The sequence below is a fragment of the Rattus rattus genome, chromosome 11 (genome assembly GCF_011064425.1).
Source record: "Rattus rattus isolate New Zealand chromosome 11, Rrattus_CSIRO_v1, whole genome shotgun sequence".
Taxonomy (NCBI): Eukaryota; Metazoa; Chordata; class Mammalia; order Rodentia; family Muridae; genus Rattus; species Rattus rattus.
In genome coordinates this window covers 33,616,939-33,639,295 of record NC_046164.1, presented here as the reverse complement: position 1 = coordinate 33,639,295, position 22,357 = coordinate 33,616,939, and the positions used below count along the sequence as shown (strand labels likewise).

The window sequence follows — 22,357 nt, the reverse complement described above, 5'->3', positions numbered from 1 at the left end:
TGTACTTTTCAGTGATAGGTTTTAATTGTTTCATAATCATGAGATATTTAGAGTTTACCTGGATTACTTACATGCGGTTTCTAATAATTTAGAAAGTTAACGTGAAATGTTAGCATTTGTAGACAAAACCGTATCTAGCAGTGTTCTAAAGATACATTGAAAATCGTACATAGTTTTACAAACAAATTTAGCTTTATCTCTTTACTAACTTCCTAAAGTTACTGTGCTAATTTTATCAGGTAGCATTTAAAACTCACCTCATTTTAATACAAATAGTCAAGGTTTGAGTCTTAGTTACTGAATTTTAGAGGTCCTTTGATTCTGATATTGATAAATCTATTTTCCATGTATTTTATGACATTGGAGTTTGTCTTTGCAAGGTGGGAAGAACAGAATTTGTTTTCTTGATGAGGAAATGACAGTGCCCCTTGGGACCATGCGAGCCACAGGAGACTTTGTGACTGTAAAAGGTGGAGAGATATTTTTCTTGGGAAGAAAGGACAGCCAGATCAAGCGCCATGGCAAACGTCTGAGCATTGCGCTTGTGCAACAGGTAAGGAGCCACCTAAGGATTACACTTTTTCTTTAAAGATTTATTTGTTATTATATATGAGTATACTGTAGCTGTCTTCTGACACACCAGAAGAGGGCATCAGATCCCATTATAGGTGGTTGTGAACCACCATGTGGTTGCTGGGAATTGAACTCAGGACCTCTGGAAGAGCAGTCAGTGCTCTTAATCACTGAACCATCTCTCCAGCCCTTAAGTATTAAATCTTAATCTAATTTAATAAAATTTAATCTACTAGTATGTAAGACAGTAGAGGCACCTGTCACCAAATTTCTATGCTAGATTTTCTATCAGCATTGCCTAAAGCTGACATCTTTGTATTTGTAATTAATCAGAGTAAAAGACATGGAGGTGTGTGTGGTGACACGTGTCTGCAAACGTCACTCAGGAGGCTGAGGGTTACAGGCTCGGCCTGAGCTATAGCAGGAGCTTATCTAAAATAAGAAATCCGTGACTACAAAAACTACAACGAAAGGCAGAAAGGCGCGAGTGCTCACCGTGTCTCTTAGGTCCATCCGAGAATGTTTGGTTGTTTTGTTGTGAGGCGAAGTCTCTTTTTGTAGTCCAGGCTTCTCTGAAATTCCGAGGCTTCCTGCCTCAGGCTTCCTAGTGTTAGGGTACAGGTGTGAGTTCCCAAGCCTGGCTTGAAGCAGCCACTTTTGAAATAAACAAGGGGCTGGAAAGATGGCTCCCTGGCTAGCAGCTCTGACCGCTAGTGACACAGCAGGTCAGCAGCAGAGGACCCAGGTTGTTTTCCAGCACCCACATCAGACAGCTCCCAACCTTGTGTAACTGCAGCTGCAGGGGAACCAGCACATTCTGGCCTCCCCAGCACCTGCATTCACGTGATGCACATAGCTTACACAGGTACACGTACATACATAATAAATAAAGTAACAACATAGATTTGAGATCTGTGAAAATACATTGGTTTATTTGCTTTAGAATGCATTAGTTTTGAAAATGGTAACTCTCTGTTAGTAGGAGATACCAATAGCAGCCATTTCTTTTTAAGGATCCCAGGTGTTTTCTGGAACTAAATTCCACAGCACTGAGTTTACACAGCAAATCCAAGCCTTCAGGAGTTCGCTTCTGGATGTTCCCATGCGTAAACGAGGGTAATCTCTCTTCCAGGTAGCTGAAGAGCTTCGCCAGGTGGAGTCCTGTGCAGTTACATGGTATAATCAGGAAAAGTTGGTTCTCTTCATCGTATCCAAAGTCGACTTAGTAAAGGATTGCATCTTTAAAGAATTGCAGAAACACCTTCCAGCACACGCCCTGCCAGATGACACGGTGCTGATTGATTCCCTTCCGTTTACATGCCACGGTAAAGTGACACAGCAGGTGTGCTGGAGAGCACTAATGGTGCTCCTTAATCAGTAGCCACAGAGGGCTGTTGTTACAAGTGATACCGCGTTGATTATGGGAGACCCTCTGTCAGCTAGCTTGTGTAGCTAACTCCTGTGAGCTGAGTCTTATTCTGCTGTATGATTTACAGATAGGCAATTTCCCCCCGGATTATTTTGCATTCCTGTGACAATACCTGACAGAAAGAGGTTAAGGGAAGAGAGATTTGGGCTCACAGCTTTAGGGTGTGTCTGTCCACCATGATGGGAAGGCTCAGTGAGCAGCTGAGATCGTGTGATGGTGGGCCAGGAAGCAGAGAGAAGGACGAAGATGGGCTTTGTCAGGCTGTCTCCTTGATGCTCTCTATGCCCCCAGCCCACATCCTGGAAAGGTTCTCTCTGAATCCTTCATCCTCTGAACATCCTCACAGACACACACAGGGTACCCTTAGGCTTTTGGGTGACTCTGGATCCAGTTAGGTTGGCCCTGAAGGTCAGCCATCACAGCTGGTCAGTGTCTGTATTTCTGAGAGATCACCAGAGGAACGGAACTAATGTATAGATATATAAAAACATTACAGAGACTGACTGATAGAGCTCTCGCTCATACTATGACTGCAAGCTGGACACAGCCTACAAGACCTGAGAACCAGTGGGGCCACTGGTTTAAGCCCCAGGAGCAGGGCATCTCACATATACAGTGAGGTTGAAACAAACGTTAACTCCCTTTTTCTGGTTTGTGTTTTGTTCAGGCCTCCAAGGGTTGGGTTGACCATAGCCACTTAAGGAACACAGTCCCTGGTACTGAGTCCAGTAGTTGATAAGCTTATGTTAGCCTCCAATATCATTTTAGATACACATTTTTTTAAAAAGATGTATTTATTATGTATGAGTACACTGTAGCTGTCTTCAGACACACCAGAAGAGGGCATCAGATCTCATTACAGATGGTTGTGAGCCACCATGTGGTTGCTTGGATTTGAACTCAGGACCTCTGGACCAAGAGCAATCAGTGCTCTTAACCGCTGAGCCACCTCTCCAGCCCTAGAGACAGTGTTTAATCAGTGTTAAACAGAAGGCCAATTCTATGACCCTGTCAAGTTGACACATAAAATGAACTGTCACAGTGGTAGAATTGAAATTCTGCCTAGTGATACTTAGCTTCAGATGGTATAACTTTTTTTGCAGTAGTAACTTGATAGAAATTTCAGGGTAGTTTTAATTTCAGTTGGTAGCCCAGGCTACAGAACATACACTCTTGAATATCAGCCACAGTGCCACATGCCTGTCATCCCAACACTGTGGAGGCTGAGACAGGATGATTAGGAAGCTTGACACTAGCTTGAGCTGCATAGTAAGACCTGCTTAATAAAGGAAAGCGTGGGGCCAGAGAGGAGGCTCAGCTGGTCAGTGTGGTTGCTGTACTTGCCTAGTGGTTTGATGATTTGATGGTATTGTGATAGGAGACCTCAAGTCCTGAAAGCTCACCACACACACACACACACACCACACACACACACACACACACACTTTTAGAATGTTTTATATATGTATATGCATGTATAGTGCCTTACCCCATAACATTTACTCTGATAGAGCTCTCTCTCTATCAGATTTTTATTTAACCCATACTTCAAAATATAGTAATTGCTTAGTTATTCATTATGTTTAAAAAAAATTGATGCATTTACTTAGAATACAAAATAATGGGATCCATTATGACAGTTTTTTTTTTTTTTTTCTGAGACAAGGTTTCTCTCTGTAGCCCTGGCTGTCCTGAAACTTGCTCTGTGGACCAGGCTGGCCTCAGAGATTCCCCGCCTCTGCCTTCTGAGTGCCGAGATTAAAGGCGTGCACCACCACTGCCCTGCATGTCATGACATTTTTATACCAGGTACATTTCGTTCCTTGTGCCTCACTTGTATGCAGTGCTCCCCCCACCCGTCCGCACTCCTGCCCCATCTTGAGCGCTTTAACTTAGATAAACGGCCTCTCTTTTCCTCATACATGTTACTCACTGCCGTCTGTGTGGCCTTGGCCACAAACTGCTGATCTCCATGACTTCTGAGCTTTACAGTGGAGAGTGTGACCAATAAGCACAGTGGCTCTGGGGCTGAGTGGATTCATTTGCTCATTTTATGGGGTGGAGTCACACCTAGGGCCTTGTATGCTCAACACGTGCTCTACTACTGAGCCGCAAACCCAGCGGCTAAAGTCCAAATGTTATTTTAACGTTTGCTATTTCTCTTCATATTAAGGTAAAGTCGATGTTTCTGAGCTAAACAAGATATATTTAGACTACATAAGCTCACAGCCTAGGAATAAACTCCATGGAAAAGAGGAACTTTGGGGGAAATTACAGTGTTTATGGAAGGTACAACTTTTTAAATGCAAATTTATTTCTATGATTTGTTCATTATAGGGGATTTTAGTGTCCCTAGTAAGCCAGTAAAGCTATTTTAGGAATGTTATTGCTGCCCAGATGCCAGTTAGCATACCCTCCTTAATCCAGTTTGTACATAATAAAAGTCAGAGTGTTTAATTAAATGTCTTACAAAGAAATTCATTGAAAATGGGGTAATTTAAAAGGTGCCAGTGTCCACTTAATGCATGACTTTCCCCTGGGAGGGGCAAGGCAGTGCCTACTGCTCCTGCCATGGTAACACCATGCTCTACTGAGGGGCTAGGCGCTACACTTTGGGTTCCATCATTAGCCTTGAGAAACTTGCAGTGGCTACGTGTTTCTGCTCAAGGCATTTTTAGTGTGTGTCTTAATAGGTAAGCAAACTTTGTTAGATAAGATACGGACGTTAGCTGGGCAGTGGTGGCACTCGTCTTTAATCCCGGCATTCAGGAGACAGAGGTTGGCAGATCACTCAGTTCAATGCCAACCCGGTCTACAGTGCTAATTCCCAGACAGCCAGGGCTGGGCAGAGAAACACTGTCTAAAAAACAAAAAGAGGTTCTGTGAAGTAGGTGCATTTGATTAGTAGGTCTTAGGAACTGAGGGCTGAGTTCTTATCACTTCACTTGTAAAGCTGTTTGACTTAAGTGAAGTGGACAATGCTATTTCCATGTGGGGACTATCAGCTGTGAGGGCTGGTAGAGCTGATGTTTCTGTGAGTTTATCCCTATTTTATGGGTAGGAAACCCGCTCTAAACAGAATTATATTTAGTGATTACACAGTGACCCGTGGCAGAGTTGGTGTGATGACCATTAGTGTAGAGAAAATCATTTTTAATCGAATTGTTAGCATTTCCCTGCTATTTTCAATGATGCTGTCTGTGTTATAGGTTTAACACTGTAACATCTTTTGGTTTGGACCATTTGCCTCCTCCCCCCTCTCTCGTCTGTAGTCTATCCTGGGTCTCCCTGAGGATGCGGAGTCGAAGGTCCCCGACAAGTCCGTCTTTTTGGATAGTGGTGGAGATTCCCTCAAGTCCCTGTGGCTCCTGGGTGAGGTGGAGAAACTTACCGGGGCACCCGTGCCTGGCCTTCTGGAAGTAATTCTCAGCAGCTCCTTCTTAGACGTTTACAACCACATCATTCAGGCCGTGCTTACACGGGAGGACCTGAAAGGCGACAGGCGCTACACCACCAAAAGGAAATTCAGTGACCCTGATTCAGAGGAAACCAGCGGGAAGCCTGCACGTCTGGAGGCCGCCTGGCCCCGGCACCGAGACCGCGAGACAAACTCCGTGGTGGCTCTGAGCAGGGGGGGCCAGACTTTGTATCTCGGCACTGGGAGGCTTTTACCTGAGTCAGGACTCGGCCCTGATGCAGTCCATCCTCCAGACTTAATTCCACAGACTGACACTCGAATACTGAAAAGCCTAAGTCCTCCCGCTCTGCATGAAACGGTGGAAAAGCCACCGCTTTCTCAGGAGGGGAGCCCTGGGGCTGGGGCTGAGCCGATGGTGTTGCGTGAGCGGTGGCGGTCAGACACGGGCAAATGCGTAGATGCTTCCCCTCTGCTTGTGGTAGCTGCTGTGGGGGATACGTCCTCCACAACCGTGTATATCGGCTCCCACTCACACACAGTGAAGGCGGTGGACCTTCACTCCGGGGAGATGAGGTGGGAACAGCGCGTTGGAGACCGGATTGAGTCCTCAGCCTGTGTGTCTAAATGTGGAAACTTCATTGTAGTGGGTAAGTTTCTGAATCTGGGGCTCGTAGAGTTAAATTGAGAGAGAGAGAGAGTGTGAGAGAGAGAGAGAGAGAGAGAGAGAGAGAGAGAGAGAGAGAGAGAGAGAGAGAGTGAGTGTGAGAGAGAGAGAGAGAGAGAGAGAGAGAGAGAGAGAGAGAGACAGAGAGAGAGAGAGAGTGTGTGTGTGTGTGTGTGAGTGTGTGTGTGTGTGTGTGTGTGTGTGTGTGTGTGTGTGCGTGTGTGTGTGTGTGTGTGTGTGTGTGCATGTGTGTGTGTGTGTGCATGTGTGTGTGTGGCGTGTTACATGTATGTGCTGTGTGTGTGTGTACACGTGTGTGTGTGTGTGGGTGTGTGTGCATGTGTGTGTGCATGTGTGTATGTGTCGGTTTGTGTGTCTGTGTGTGTGTGTGTGTGTGGTGTGTGTGTGTGTGTGTGTGTGTGTGTGTGTGTTGTTGTGTGTGTGTGTGTGGTTGTTTGGTTGTTGTCACAGGTCAGTAGTTAGTTAACTCTGTACTGCTTAGCAGCCTGGATATTAGCCTGGTTCTCTGTTGCTGAACTCTGACATTGACAGGTCGTTGGACTTCACTTTTCTCAGGGATAAAATGGAAACATAGAACACGATGCTGTAACACATTGTGTTTTGACCTCCTAGCCCTCAGCAGGTCCCCTGGGTCAGGAATCTTGGAGGCTGACGATCAAGGCGACGCCATGCTTCTGTAGGCGTCTAAGGCTTTCTGGACTGGAAGACATGCTTGCCAGCGCCTCAGGGACAGCATCCTTCACATGGGGGCTCGGGTCCTAGGCTCGCTCTTAGCTCATTTCTTGCTGAGAATATTCAGCTTGTGCCACATGAGCCTCTCTGTAGCTGTCTGAATGTTTGCAGGATATAGAACCGACTTCCCTCAGAGTGGGTGATCCCATAGGAGCCATACGGTGCCGTTTAAGACCTAGCCTCTGAAACTGGAGACTACCGTTTTTGCTTAATTTTGTTCATTGTACATAAATCACCAAAGTCCAGTCCATGCCCTGCGGAGAGAATTAGTCTCCATGTTTGAAGATCATCTAAGAATGTATGGGTGTATTTTAAACCCCTGACAACCATCAGAGTTATGAGCAGGATTAAGTGAGCCATTAGTACACCAGCGAGCCATTAGTACTCTGCAAGGCACACATGAAGCTCTCAGTGAGTGACAGCAACATTGAATCTGGGGTGAGATCAGAACCATGTAAAGTGTAGGCAGTGAGACGGTCCTAAATGGCTACCCTCACATTCCGTCCACTTCGCCTGATTTGGATGTCCGTGTCTCTATTGTCTTCATTTTCAGGTTTTTGATTTTTCGTTTGTTTGTTTTTTACCATTTCTACTCAATTACATCAAGGTCTGGGATCTCTGCTACCTTCTCATCCACGACCACCACTTGGGAAAGGAAGTTAAGGGTATAGTTGCTAAGAGTGCAGGCGCTTAGATTTATTAAATCCTGACACTGCCACGTGGTCTTGAGTTCAGTTCCCAGCAATCAGATGGTGGCTCACAACCATCTGTAATGGGATCCGATGCCCTCTTCTGGTGTGTCTGAAGATAGCTACAGTGTACTCATATACATTAAATAAATAAATAAATTTTTAAATTTATTAAATTTTTAAAAATTTAAATAATTTTTAAAAATTTTAAAAATTTAAATAATAAATTTTTAAATTTATTAAATTTTTAAATTTATTAAATTTTTAAATTTATTAAATTTTTAAAAAACCCCACAAAAACCAAAAGTAGGCTGGGGGTGTGGCTGGGGGTGTGGCTCGTGCTCAGGGCGCAGTCCTGGCACTGTATAAACCAGGTGGTGTGTGGTGCATACCTGTAATCCAGGACTCAGAAAGTGGGGCAGGAGGAGCAGAAGGCCCATCCTCCCCTAATAGGATCCCTGGGGCTAAAGACCCTGTCTCAAGAAGAAGCCCCCGATACGTAGGAAATGCGCAGTGAACCCTGGTGGTCACTGATGTGAACTCTTCTCTAACGGTTCTAAGCATCTGTCTCCCATGTATGGTCACCTTCAGAGTGGAGGGCGAGACAGTTTATCCAGCAACAGCCAGGGTGGATTTGAACCCAGTTCTGTCAGTGTGGGTGTGGACATGAACTTCTGAAATCAGAGGACAACTGGTAGGAATTGGTTCCGTCTTTCTCCCATGTTGCTCTTGGGATCAAAGTCTGGTTGTCAGGCTCGGTGACAGGGGCCTCTACTGACTTAGCTCGATGGTCTGTAGAACCAGCGCAGCGGTGTTCGCTGTGACTGGAGCCCAGGAGGTGAAGACCTAGGGCTGGGTTGAAGGCATGTGCCAGCACGCCAGCACTAAGTAAGGATTGTACACAAATGACTGTCGTTCAGCTTCTGCTTTATGTCTGATGAAATCTAAATCAGAGGACTGAACAGAAATATATGTAACGAGAGTGAATAGAAATTGTCATTATTTAAGTATTTTCTATCAGTGTATCTCAGTCTCCACTTTTATATTTTGTTTCTCTGCAGGCTGTTACGATGGATTAGTTTATGTTCTAAAAAGTAATAGTGGAGAAAAACATTGGACATTTCCTACGGAAGATGCTGTCAAAAGCTCACCAGCCGTGGATCCAACCACAGGACTCATTTACATCGGATCTCATGACCAGCACGCATATGCCTTAGACATTTATGTAAGAATTTCATCTCGGGGTTGGGGATTTAGCTCAGTGGTAGAGCGCTTGCCTAGCAAGCACAAGGCCCTGGGTTCGGTCCCCAGCTCCGAAAAAAAAGAAAAAAGAAAAAAAAAAAAAGAATTTCATCTCATCAGTGTTCATCATAAACACAGAAGTGGAAGTAACTGTCTCGTGCTCTCGAGTCTGGGATCAGGACTTAGCCGTAGGCCAAGCATAACACTGGGTCTGGAAAGAAGTGATTGGTTCACATTGAACATCTTTAGACATTTTTAGCTTCTTTTATATTCCTGCAATATAAAAAATTCAGAATGATCGTAACAGAAAAAAATCAAAGTAAGGTATTTTAGGGGCCCATTATATGAAAATAAAAACTACAAGAAATGGGCTAAGATAGTTTTTGAAATAACAGTGAATCAAAACTCTCTTATTGGTATACATAGAAATAACAGTAAATATAAGTTAATTAGAAAGATCCAGATGAAAACAAAAACAAGGGACATGAACACATAAGATCCCAGGAAGAAGGTGCTGAGGACAAAAGTATCTCAGGCCTTTCGTCCTCAAAGCCACGAGAATGAGACTCTGACACCGGAAGCACATAGATCCCCACACTAAGATGATTGACAGCCAGTGTCCATGAGAGATGCTAGCCGGGAAGACATTTGAGGGTCGCAGATAAAGGTACAGCGCTTACCTAGGACGCACAAAGCTTTGTGCTCGACCCCTCACACTACACAAACCGCTGGCTTACGTATAATCCCAGTTCTCAAGAGGATTGGCAGTGCGAGATCATCCTTGGCTACATGCTGAGTTTGAGGTCAGCATTGCTACACGCCTTAAAAAGATGACACGCGTTCACAGTAAGTTTAGTAAAGCAGCATTGTGCCTGAGAACATTCATGCCCTTGGACCAAAGAAATGTTTTCCTATGATTTTATTCTGGCAAAATAATCAGAAACAGACACATATATGCACAAAGTTGTTTGTAAGATTGAGTAATTAGTTTCTAACAGTTTTTAGATCAGGAAGAGATATTTTATTTTGAATATAATATATTAAAATTATTTTAAGTCATTTTAAAAAGTCAGTGGAGGAAACATACCAAGTTGCATATTCAGAATGAGTATACACACGCACAAACACACATTGTCTTTGCACTAACTTACCTGCCTGAAATCCCAGCATGGAGGAGGCAGAGGCAAGAGGATCCTGAGTGGGTGAGGAGGGCAGAGGGGAAGAGAAAAAATCTGCATTCCCCTGGACTGTGACAGCAGCCTCATGGTACAGCATGAGCAAGGCTCTGGGTTCAATCCTAGCACCAGAAGGAGCAAAGCAAAACAGCTGAGCCTAGCCAAAACTTAGCTGCCTTGTATACAGGCTTATTAACCACATCACCACACAATTCTTGTTTGCAGGAAAAGAAGTGTGTCTGGAAGCTAAAATGTGAAGGAGCTCTCTTTTCTTCTCCGTGTTTGAGTCTGGGTCCACACCATCTGTACTGTGCTACGCTGGGCGGACTCTTACTGGCTGTAAATCCTGTAGGTATAAAGTAACACTTCTTGGTGTATTACCTACCTTTATTTTTGGTTTTGATGTTTAAAGGTCTGAAAACTTTTCATTTAAATATAACACATATATTAATGCCTTAGAATTCACTTAAAATGATTGAAATTATTTGGAAAAACAAGTAAATAGGAGTTTATGGTTTTATTGTTACTTGTTCCTTCAGCTATTTGTAAATGTTAAAAGATTTGTTTTTACGTTTGTAAGTATTCTGTGTGTTTGCATGTGTGTCTGTGTACACGTGTCTGGTACTTGAAGAGGTCAGAAGAGGCATGGGATCCCCTGGAACTGGAATTACAGAGATGGTCGCTGGTGGCAGTGTGGGTGTTGGGGTCAAACCTGCGTCATCTACACAGACGACATGTGCACTCACACACTGGGTCCTCTCTCTAGACTCTGCTTGAACCTTTCTAGACAAGATTTTCTTAGTCATGTTAATCCCTCATAGTGGTGAACGCCTTTAATCCCAGAACTTGGAGGCAGAGGCAGGTGGATCTCCGAGAGTTCCAGGTTATCCTGGGCTACCTGGTGACACCCTTTCTAAAAATACACCTAGTAAAACAAGCAAAACAACAACAGAAAGCTTCCTGTTTGTTGTATAGGAAGATCTTGTTAATTTGTTCGAATTGTAGAAGTGGTTTCCCACTCTAAAGCTGGTCTTTGTGTAGTTCTGCTTTGCCGTGTGCTCTGGGCTGACGTTCACTGCGTCCCAGCTCTCCTCAGTAAGCACTGACTTCCCGACTGTGTGTGGGTGCCAGCGTCATAGAGCTCCAGTGTGTCACTGCCACTGTAGTTTGAAGAGTTTTCCTTTGCTGTAAAATGGCCATGCGTGCCAAGGCGCTTGCTGCCACACCTGACAACTTGAGTTCAGCTCTTTCCCATGTGATGGAGGGTGAGAATCGGTTCACACGTCATCCTCCTTCAGCCTCCATGTGTCCTCATGGCACGTACTCACACACATGCATGTGCACACGTACAGTAATAAGTGTAACTTTAAAGTGCTAAAGGCCCGTGGTTGGTAGTGTGCTCTCCAGTACTATGATTGCTTGGCCCCGACAGGCTACCGGGAGTCTGATCTGGAAACGCCCCTGTGGAAAGCCGTTGTTCTCTTCCCCACGGTGTTACCAGCGCTACGTTTGCATTGGCTGCGTGGATGGCGGTCTGCTCTGCTTCTCACACTCAGGAGAGCAGGTAGGAAGACGTAGTTCTGTGTGTAACCCCTCCCCACCCCCAGCCCTGGAGACTGAACCCGGACTTTTCTTGATCAGTCACTGTTCTGTTATTGAGCTGTCTTCTCAGCCCTTGGTTGTTTAATCTCAATCAATCTCTTTCTCTCTCTCTCTCTCTCTCTCTCTCTCTCTCTCTCTCTCTCTGTGTGTGTGTGTGTCTGAGGTTGATGTGTCTCCCTCAGTCACTCTACCGTGTGTGTGTGTGTGTGTGTGTGTGAGTGTGTGTGTGTATCTCACCATATATTTAACTTTTTATTTCTTTTGATAATAAGTCTTACTGTCCTGAAACTCACTGTGTAGACCAGGCTGGCCTAAAACTGAGATCTACCTGCCTTTGCGTCTTGAGTATTGGTATAAAGGAGTGTGCCAAGTGGCAATGCTAAGGTTCTTGTTAAAGCTTTAAATCGTTATTCTCTTTCCAGTGCAGTTCCTTCCTGCTTTGCTTGGAAAACTTGAGTAAAACATGGGGGTTTTAGGGTATTTTTGTTTTTTCTGTTTTTTTTTTTTTCCTAGAGCTGGAATTGGAACCAAGTTCCACCCCCTGTTCAAGATCGTTTTTAATAACATACGTTGAAACCTAATGCAGGTTTTTTCTTTATATGTCTCTGAACATACCAGGATTTCTCAAGTATGCCCAAGGTTAATTGTAGTAATGTTCTGGTGTGCCTTATCGTGGTTTTTCCCACTGGAGCAGTCTAGTGTGAGGATGCTACTTCCCAGAGATGGGTGCCATTTCTGTGTTATGAGTTACCCAGTGCCTCCATCTCACTCTCCCGTCTTATGACTTAGGTGTCGCGGTCAGGAGAGTGGATGGTTGTCCTCTTCCCCTCTACAGGTTTGGCGCTTTTCTGCTGGAGGACCAATCTTTTCATCCCCGTGTATCTCTGCATCAGAACAAGACATAATTTTTGGTTCCCACGATTGCTTTCTCTACTGCTGTAGCACGGAAGGTCGCCTCCGGTGGAAATTTGAGACCACAGCCAGGGTGTACTCGACGCCCTTTGCTTTCCCTAACCACCTCTGCGGCAGCGGCACACTGTTGGCAGCGGCGTCCACCGACGGGAAACTGTGGGTCCTCGAGTCTCAGAGTGGAGAGCTGCGAAGTGTGTACGAACTCCCCGGAGAAGTCTTTTCTTCTCCCGTGCTCTGGGAATCAATGCTTGTTATTGGGTGCAGAAATAATTATATTTACTGTCTGGATTTATCGTGTGGTGATAAAAATAACCAAGTGCAGTCCTTATAAGTATACATCAGTGAGATCGGAATGTCATTGTAAAGCTTATGGATGGTTTTATATTAAAGATTCTATTTTGGTTAATTTGTCTGTGGTTATTTCAATAGAGAGCAGCCATGTCTACTTCCTATGGAAGCGGCAGGACCTTCTAGGATAAAGGTAAAGCCCCTGATGTGTTAGTAGCACTTCTGTGTGATGGGGTGCTGGCTACTTTTCCGTCAACTTGACATAAGCTAGAGTTCTCTGAAAGGAAGGAAACTCAACTGAGAAAATGTCTCCATAAGATTGAGGTGTGGTTAAGCCATGGCCTCTGCATCAGCTCCTGCCTCCAGGTTCCTGCCCTGCTTGAGTTCCTGTCCTGACTTCCCTCAGGGATGGACTGTCCTGTGGAAGGGTAAGCAGTTTCCTCACAGCAAAGGTTAGCCCTAATTAGGACAGGCAGTTAATCGTGTGCAATAGACACATTTTACTTCATCAAAAGAACACTGCTCTGGTTTGAGTGTCTCCCATCAAGACACCCCTACTGTGTGGTATTGAGGAAGCAACCCCACTGTGGTCCTTGGAGTGGTACCTTTGAGAGAAGATTAAGGTTGTTTGAGGCCAGATGTGGGGGTGCTGCTGAGGGAGTGGAGCTTTGTAAGAGATAGGCCAGGGCGGAGGGGCTCTGCACTGCTGTGTGATGCTCACATCACCGTGGCTGGGGCTCTGCAGGTCTCCTCAGATGGGTCAATGGATCTCAAACTCCTTGGATTTCAGAACTGAGAGCTGTGACATTCACTGACACAGAACTGTCAGTCTGTGACGTTCACTCATAGACAAGTGAACAAGACAGTGATCACCATTCCTTGGTGAGGTTATGATGGCGTTTATAAGCTGGTTAGCATTTTAAGTCAAGCCACCAACCGAGATCCATCTGTCTTCACCAGTGTGCCAGTATGGCTGGGCGTTCTCCCACCTGCTGGGTGTCCGAATAGAAGGCAGGGGAAGGAAAATTGTCTTTTTCAACTGGGCTTCCATATTTTCATGCCCTTCGATTCCAGAGTTCCTAGACTGAGACTTAGCACCAGGTACTGTATCTCCCTGCCTCTCTGCAGGTTACACCATTGGTTCCCTGGTCTTGAGGCCTTTGGCCTTTATCTGAATTGAACTATACCATAGGTTCTTTGGGTCTCTAGTGTGCGAATGGCACATGGCACTCTCAGTCTCCATACCCTCCCTCATGGGCCGATTCCTGAGTTTCTCCTTTTATAGTTGTTTCTCCAGAGAAATTGTATTATGCTATACATTTTGCAATAAGTAAATAAATAACCTTTCATTTCTCTCTCTCTCCACCTAGACAAATACATCTGATCAGTTATATTTCTTTAGAGGACCCTAATACATTAAGGTTTGCGGGTTTCAGGGGTTTAAAGATCTCTGTGGAAAAGAAAGACTCAGAATGTATTTTGTGAGTCATAAACAGAATACTCCATTTACTATTTATTCTGAAATTTCAAAAAGATGTTTATCTTTTGGGTTTTGCCTGTATGTATGTATGTAATCAGTGCGCACCACGTGTGCCTCCCCTCCAGAGACCAGAAGAGTGCGTGGAATCCTCTGGAGCTGGAGTGAGCACCATGTAGATGCTACGAACTAAGCCTGGGTCCTCTGAAGGAAGCGAGAGCTCTTAACGAACCATCTCCCTAGACTGAGCTAAAGGTTTTTAAAGGTAGGATCTATTTATCAGCTTAGGTTCCATATTTGATGGGGTGTGTTTGTGTGTGTGTGTGTGTGTGTGTGTGTGTGTGTGTGTGTGTGCGCGTGTGCGTGTGTAAACCAGTACGTGCACTGTTGGGACTTGAACCCAGGGCTTTGTTCCTGCTAGGCAAGCGCTCTACCACTGAACTAGGTCCTTATGACTTCTGAACAAGCAAAAGTGCCTATGTCAATCACACACTCAGTTCGACTTGATACGTGGTAATACCGGCATTCATTGTCCCTCTGTGCAGCCCACGCCGACTTCAGTCTTTCACCAAGTTATTCTTGAAGGTCACAAGCTCAGATGGGCCAAGGTGTCGTCCTGGAGTAGCTGGCCCTCAGCTGCACTGCTCACAAGCCCTGGGCTGAGACTAACGCTGCTGTTGGGTAGTAAGGAACTGCAAGATCATCTCAGCCAAGACTCGGATCACTAGCTTCCGATTTGGAATTGATATAAACATTTGCCATCCTTATTGATATAATCTTCTGCTGGGGATTTTGGGAAAAATATAGTAGCAGTAAAAACAACTAGAAGCTTTCTCGTTCATCCAGGACTCCGTAAATCCGAGATTCCTCATAGATGGCCACTGAAATCAGTCAGAACTTCAGTTTAGAAAGGACATTCCATCAGCGCCAAAGATCTTGTCAGTATTTTATTGAAAGGTCTTATCCCTTAAATAATGGGCCTTTTTATATTTCAAGCGGTACTCAACCAAAATCTCAAAATAATATTAAAATCACACTAAGGAATTTTTATTAAGTATCTACTTAATTTTATTGTTGGTAAAAATATTGCAAGACACTTGTAGCTAATGTTGCTGCTTTAAAATAAGCACACTAAACATCACAAGAGGAGACGGGGAATACATTCTATATATTTGCAGATAACCAGCTACCATGAGAATTTAATGGTAATCAACCATGTTTTATAAGAAACAATTGCACTTGAAACATTTTCAAAGTAAACAAAAAACTCTACTTCCATATATAAGTCTATGAACAGAGGTTAATCATCTATAACCTTGCCAGAAGTGTGTTTAAATTAAAAAAAAGCTTATATATTCATATATTTAATACAGCAGTCATTCATTTTTTTAAAAAAGGAAAAGTCTTGAATTGTTTGTTTTCACAGAATTTCCCCGTAGTTTGTTGCTCAGAAAAGCGCAACCCAGAAATGAGCAGAATAACACTTGATTGGTATTTAGTGCAGGCTTGGAGTGATTTTAATGAAATGTTAAACATGTACTCTTTAGCAAGTATGATGACTGCCTTTTCCTCAGGAGATTCTTCTTTCCAGGACATTAGTGGGGCATTTTTAACTAGGCTGTTTCTTGTGCTGCGTGTGGGGCTCGTGGCTGAGTCAGTCTGAATGCATCCACTACTCTTTCTTTCCTTGTTTTAAGACAGGGTCTCCATTGCATAGCCTTGGCTGGCCTGGAGCTCACTGTGTACAACAACTGCCCTTGAACACAGAGAGCCACTTGGCTTCTGCCCTCCAAAATGCTTGGATCAAAGGCAATGCACCACCACGCCAGCCCGATTATGTCTTAATCATCTTATTTCTGTACCCGTTTCCTGCTATGACTGTGGTACTGGCCAAAGCTGGCAGGCAGGAAGGAAGAAGAAGTTAATTTGGAAGAATCACTGTAGCACTATCATTCTAGGGCTTTACGTGGAAAGATTCCCACTCAAAAGTGTTATATCAGTGAGGAAATCGTTAAACTAACAATTGTCTATGCAGGAAGTTTAGGAATGAACACCTGTGTGGGAAACGTGCAGTGTATATTAGTTGTTTACAATAAACAGTAAAAAAAAGAGTCACATTGATTCTTAACAGTCTGAAGGAAGGTCCAGTACATGTAATACTAAATCCAACTTCAATAGTACAGCTCTCCACTTGACCGCACATGCCAGCTGCTTCATGAAGCCGAGCTATTGTTTCTAGGGAGAAAATGGTTTCTTATATGGCAAACAGCTTCCCTGCCATCCTGTAGGGCAGACGGAACGGCAGCACAAAGGAGAAGTTGTAATGGATGCTCTAAGACATGTTAGTGTGGGAGGAGGAAGGGAGTAAGTCCCCTCCCCGCACTGGGCAAAGAATCCGCACCTACGTTTTAGAGTAAGAATCTACAAGAAGGAAAAAATGCCAGCAGCATGAAATACAAAGCTAGCGCCAGCAGCACGTGGGCGTTTGCTGGTACATCTAGTGTCACGCAAAGCAAATCTAGAGAAATAAATACATGTGGCTTTGAAACTGCCAAGTCCCTTCTTTGTATGCACATGTGTATGATAACAAGGCCACGTAAAACTCTGAGATGCTTTTTTTTTTAAAGGTATCAAGGTGAATGCTCTAAATTGTAAATGCTTTGGAACATTCGACTCTGAATTATTCAAGTACAGTAAAGAAAAAGGAAAAAGAAATTCTCTGCTGGAAGTCCTTAGTACAGATAGGTTACACATCTTGGCTTGTTCATTTTCCCTACAGGCCAAGGGAAAACTTCGGAGTCATGGAACGCCGGTAACCTAAACTATCATACATACGTGGCTGGTGTGGGTGACGTTTTTTATTTCCTTGTTCTCACTTTCGCATCCTTCTCTTCACAGTGTGAAAAGCTCCATTATACCAGTCTAACCCAAGGTTCTTGACCTTTGGATTATAACAGAGTTCATCTGAAGAGTTTCCCCTAAACTGTATATTCTAAGCCCTCTGCTCCCAGAGTCTGGGGATGCAGCCCAGGCTGCAGATGAGTCACTGCACTATGTAGAGATTCCCAGAGACAAGTCTGACACAGAATTTCCTTTTTATCACCAGGTTAAATACAAATGTTCCATAGGAGCCAGAGAGGCCAAACGGTCCATGTGTCTTTAAAAGGGGATGGAGTGTAGGAGGAGCGGGAGTGGGTTTTTAGGGCGGGGAGAATTCATGAAAACCAGACATAGGCACAGAGTTGGGAGCCAGCTTTTTCCTCATTTTCCCGTTACTGCATTCAGGAGAGTAACACCATGTTTTATGTATATGTGAGACTGTCACTGTGACATATGCAAACATAGTAGGGCCAATGTTTTAGACAGAAGAGAATCAAAACAACTTACAAAGATTGGCAAAAGGACATGTCCTGAAATGGTGCATGGGTGTGCATATGTGAAGGCCATGGGAGGGCATGGCGGCTCTCCTGAGGAACTCTCACTTGCAGATTTTGCTTCACATGGTCCCTCAGACAAAGCTGTCTCTTGAGAACCAGGGGGAGCTCAAGGCACCAGGACCCAGGGTTGTGCAAATACACTCTTTACAATGAACACCACCAGTTCCGTTTCTAAACATTATTTTAGAGCCTATAAAAACATGCTTCTTTTCCCTAGCCTGGTTTCGTTACCTCATATAAAAAATAAATAAATAAAAAGGGCAAGAGAAGAGCCAACAACTGGCCACAGGATGGATAAGAGTCACTGTTTACTTAATAATTTGTGGGCAGTCGCTCCAGGCCTTTGCTTTTCTTTTGGCCAAAGCCAGCCAGGCAGGTTCTGTGGACACGGGGGCAGCATCTGGGGTGGAGAACCTCTTGGTGACCTCTTTTACCAGCGGTGCTGAGGGCGCAGAGTCTGAGATCTCCACTGCATTGTTTCAAAGGAAAAGAGAAGCAAGAGCCATGTAAAAACAAATTTTAATTAATAATTATATATACTACTGTACATGAAATCTGTCTACACACACGCACACACGCGCACACACACACACACACACACACATACACACACACTCCAGAATAGCCAAATCTAGCTATTATTCACAAAGTTATGTAAGAACATTTGAAAAGCTACGTAGCATTTTAAGAATTCAGTAGGTTGATAGCTGTGGTCACTGTGTTACGAAACAGGTTTCTCACACTTCTCTGAAAGGTACCCATTAGCAGACACCTCCCCAGTTCGCTCTCCAGAACAAGATTCTGACATTGGAGGCATGAAATTCAAGCCACAAATGACAGAGCATGCCTCGGAACTGCTATGTCCCTGAACCCATCCCCCACCTCCAGCTGAGCCCTAAGATGACTTGTCGTCTTGTCTAGTAATTCCTATGTCCCCTGTCACCTCTGTGAGACATCTCACACAGGCCCCCAGGAGGGCCTCAAATTCATAGCAATCCTCCTGACTCGGTGGCCTCCCAAGGGTTGAGTTGCAGGCTATCACATCTGACTATCCTGCTTTCTCTACTTGAGATCTTAGGCTTCTATGAGGAGGTTCTCTGTAAGAATTTTGGAGAGCTCACAACTTTAGCGCCCAGGGAAGTGGCCTGCATTCTTTTGGAACTCAGGGAATACTGATTGAATGCGAAGACAAACACATTATTTCAGATGAAACGGGCCTGGGGTCTGCTTCCAAACCCAGGCTTGTTCTGCCTCAGTTTTACCTAAACATTATACCTCGCCTTGCCCAATCCTATTATACTCATCTCTTCCTTTGTTTAAACATCCTGGCATATGCTTTTCCTTGCTGTAGCTATGTATGTATGTATGTATGTATGTATGTATGTATGTATGTATGTATGTATGTATGTATGATGGATAGATGATAGATAATAAATAGATGATAGATACACCGGATGATGGCCAGTGAGGTGCCAGTGATAACTTATATTGTCCTGTTAAATGTTCAGTCACCCAGCCAGCCAGTTGGTGTCATTAGTAACTTAGCCACAGTGGAAGTCTTTACACCATAAAGAAGGCTACAGAGCAGAGGTGTCTGTAGCCCCCCGTAAGGAGCTGACTGTTAAGGCGTCTTACTGTCTCTCCACTGAGAGCTGGGGAAGTCTGGCATTTGCATCGGCATCGGAGTTTATGCCCAGGTCTGGAGCGAGCCTGCACCCTGTGATGCCTGAGATGCTGTGGCAGTCACAACTTGGTAGGAAATAAAGGTGCTGTCTGGGAAAACCAAGTACGGGCAAGCGGGGAAGGACCGACCTACCTGTCACAGACGTGGGGAGAGTGTTGGACTTTTTCAGCTGCTCTCTGCGCTGGAGCTTGGACACCGCCGTTTCTGGCTTCTTCTCTTCAGACGGAGCAGCAGGCTTGTGCACCGACCCAGCTTTGCTCACCTGACTGCTTCCGGGCTGTTGGCTGACACTGGCCTGCGTTGGGAATGACAGGTAAAGCATGTTTCAGTGCATGACCCCTGACCCCTAACCTCTGCACCCCAGCGAGGCACTGGGCTTCACTGTGAGCAGTGCATTCAAGACAGGCCTCCAGTGAGAGCTCAGTGTTGTGTACCAAGGAGGGAGAGCTCACTTTACAAGCTAAGTCACAGAGCAAGGCTCGTGATAGACTGTGCACAGCGCGCAAAGTCACTTCCATATCTCCCGTATGTAACCACCTCCCTTCTCCAAGATGGATGTAGTCTAAGATCCTTGTGGGATGTCGGAAACCAAGGATAGACGTAAGCCCTGTTCGTTCTGCCTTGTTTCTTATATTAGGTTTGTATCACTTCGGCTTATGATGGCTTTATTCTTGAGAGCTTTCACCTGGGGAAGTAACGTATAGCTTCCTTGCGTGTCTTAATCTCCAGTATCATTACTGTCACACCTTGGGGCCATTCTTAAGTAAAATAGGATGGACACAAACTCTGGGACCCTGTGACGGTGGCTGGGACAACCCAAACGGACATCAGGTGACTACCCGGTAGTTGGCACGTACAGTTAAGATACTTTGGACAAAGTCTCTTCGTGCCCGATGGAGCAGGACATGGTTTCATCACACCAAATTCATGTTTGTGAAGTGCTATTTGTGGGAGTTCCCACCTAATATTTCTGGATCGTGACTGACCTTCAGTTATTCAAACCATTAAAAAGTGCAACCTCAGACGGAGTAGAGGGGCACTACTGAAACCACTGTGTGTGGGCTGTTGCCGTAAACACATCTTAGGTTCTGCCAAATCAGGTTCATCTAGAAGTATAGTAAAACCAAATTGTTTTATCCTGAAAACATGCTTGCCCTGATTCGAAGTTTGTCAATGTATTCCCTTCCCTGCCCTTGGTCAACAGCACCTCCAGTTAAATCTTAAAAGCCAATCCAGTGACTTGGAAGAGAGACGAGCTTAGGACAGCAACACCCAAAGCACAGTGAGCTACGCACGGTTTCTTTGGAGAGCTTTTCTGCTTGCTTCGCCTCCCGGGCTTGCTTCCTCTCCTCCCGAGTTGCTTGCTGCTCACGAAATCCCTTCTGCTTTTGTAGTGCCAATGTTATCCACAGTGGCTGAGCAGTTTCAGCTTTCTCTGTCAACTTGGAGCCATCGAGGGAGTGCCTGCTCTGAAGCATGGGCTTCTCTGTGAAGGAAGAAGATGGCGTTTGCTGAGAGGAACAGACTGCTTACCTCATCTCATCTCGTAAAGCCCGTGGTATGGGTACACAGGCCAAAGGGACCCCACCGAGGGAGAAGGGACATCTTTGAGTAACAGGAAAACAGGTATTTTTCTTCCCTAAAAGTGGAACTACTTTACAAAATAAAATAAAATAAAATAAAATAAAATAAAATAAAATAAAATCTCAGTGTGATTGAAAACTCTTGTTTAAAGGAGGCCCAGACGTATGCTGTTCACTGCCTTGGTGAGGTTTGTGTTTATCAATGGCAACTCCAGAGGAGGAGGAGGAAGAAGAGGAGGAGGAGGAGGAAGAGGAAGAAGAGGAGGAGGAGGAGGAGGAGGAGGAGGAGGAGAGGGGACCCCAGATTATGAGAGAGGTTCCCTTAGAAGCAGGATGCAGGGATCAGATCCAGCCATGAACAGCAGAGTCCACTCCAAAGGGAGCCCAGTATCTGAAACATCTCTATTAGATTTCTAGATCACAGAGAAGGTGCATTGCCGTTATCTGTAAAACAGACAGACAGAATCCTGCCATTTCTATGCAAGGCATCAAAGGTGGCAAAGCCATCCATGCCAAAGACCTGACCAATATTCCTACACTGTGATGGGTAATTCACTCTCCATGGTATCTTTCTTGCCATTTGCCTCCTAAACTGAAAATTAAGACAAAATTGTTTTTAAAGGGAAAACAAAGAAGTTTGTATTTCCTGAGAACTGTACTTTGCGTAATCTGGGGTTAGGGATCATATATCTCTAAGATGCCCAAGGGACGCCACTGAGATATACGTATTTCTCTAAGAGGGATGTACGACCTATTGCTCGAATGAGGAACCCTGGACTGGATTTTAAAGAGTAAGTGGCTCACAGACAAAACAGGACATTACAATCCGATTTCTGTTTGAGCCTCAGTCAAGGACTCTCCCAAGGCTTGTGAAAAAAATAATCACCAAGTCACATCTTCCAAAGCTGCCACCTACTAGGGACTGGACCATGAAATAGCTGGTCAGGCACCACAAAGCCACGGAAAAGCTGAGGGCGCTACTGAAGACTAGACAGTGTCTGGATACACCACTGTCCTTGCTCGGCTCTAGAAGACAGACTCCTTTATGAGTCACCCGTCTTCAGACTGGCTGAATGCCTCAGAGAATGTGTAAGACATTTCATCGGGGTGATGAGATTGGGAGCATTTCAAAAGTGTGTGTGTGTGTGTGTGTGTGTGTGTGTGTGTGTGTGTGTGTGTGTGTGTGTGTGTATCTGTGTGTGTATCTATGTATGTTTGTGTATCTATGTGTGTTTGTGTATCTATGTGTGTGTATCTATGTGTATGTATCTGTGTGTGTGTGTATCTATGTGTATGTATCTATGTGTGTGTGTATCTATGTGTGTGTGTATCTATGTGTGTGTGCATACACACATGAGTACAGGTGCCCACATAGGACAGAGGCCTTGGATTCTCCTGGAACTGGAATTATAAGTAGTTATGAACTGGTGT

General features: G+C 44.6%; 2 protein-coding genes across 6 annotated transcripts in view; one reads left to right on the top strand and one right to left on the bottom strand.

Moving 5' to 3' along the window:
* The window catches only part of Aasdh (aminoadipate-semialdehyde dehydrogenase), a 32,571-nt gene extending 19,708 nt beyond the window's left edge, over window positions 1-12,863 (top strand). The window contains exons 9-16 of the mRNA XM_032916280.1: window positions 381-553; window positions 1,706-1,898; window positions 4,176-4,291; window positions 5,275-6,067; window positions 8,588-8,751; window positions 10,169-10,291; window positions 11,376-11,507; window positions 12,381-12,863. Coding sequence (XP_032772171.1) covers window positions 381-553; window positions 1,706-1,898; window positions 4,176-4,291; window positions 5,275-6,067; window positions 8,588-8,751; window positions 10,169-10,291; window positions 11,376-11,507; window positions 12,381-12,788 — 2,102 coding nt within the window. The 3' untranslated portion in view covers window positions 12,789-12,863. The remainder of the gene's footprint in view (window positions 1-380; window positions 554-1,705; window positions 1,899-4,175; window positions 4,292-5,274; window positions 6,068-8,587; window positions 8,752-10,168; window positions 10,292-11,375; window positions 11,508-12,380) is intronic.
* Window positions 12,864-15,156: 2,293 nt separating this feature from the next.
* Cracd (capping protein inhibiting regulator of actin dynamics) overlaps window positions 15,157-22,357 on the bottom strand; it is a 28,400-nt gene continuing 21,199 nt past the window's right edge. For all 5 annotated transcript variants that reach the window (XM_032915881.1, XM_032915884.1, XM_032915886.1 and 2 more), the window contains 3 exons: window positions 20,639-20,829; window positions 19,476-19,638; window positions 15,157-18,128 (listed from right to left, as the gene is read on the bottom strand). In XM_032915881.1, coding sequence (XP_032771772.1) covers window positions 17,968-18,128; window positions 19,476-19,638; window positions 20,639-20,829 — 515 coding nt within the window. In that variant the 3' untranslated portion in view covers window positions 15,157-17,967. The remainder of the gene's footprint in view (window positions 18,129-19,475; window positions 19,639-20,638; window positions 20,830-22,357) is intronic.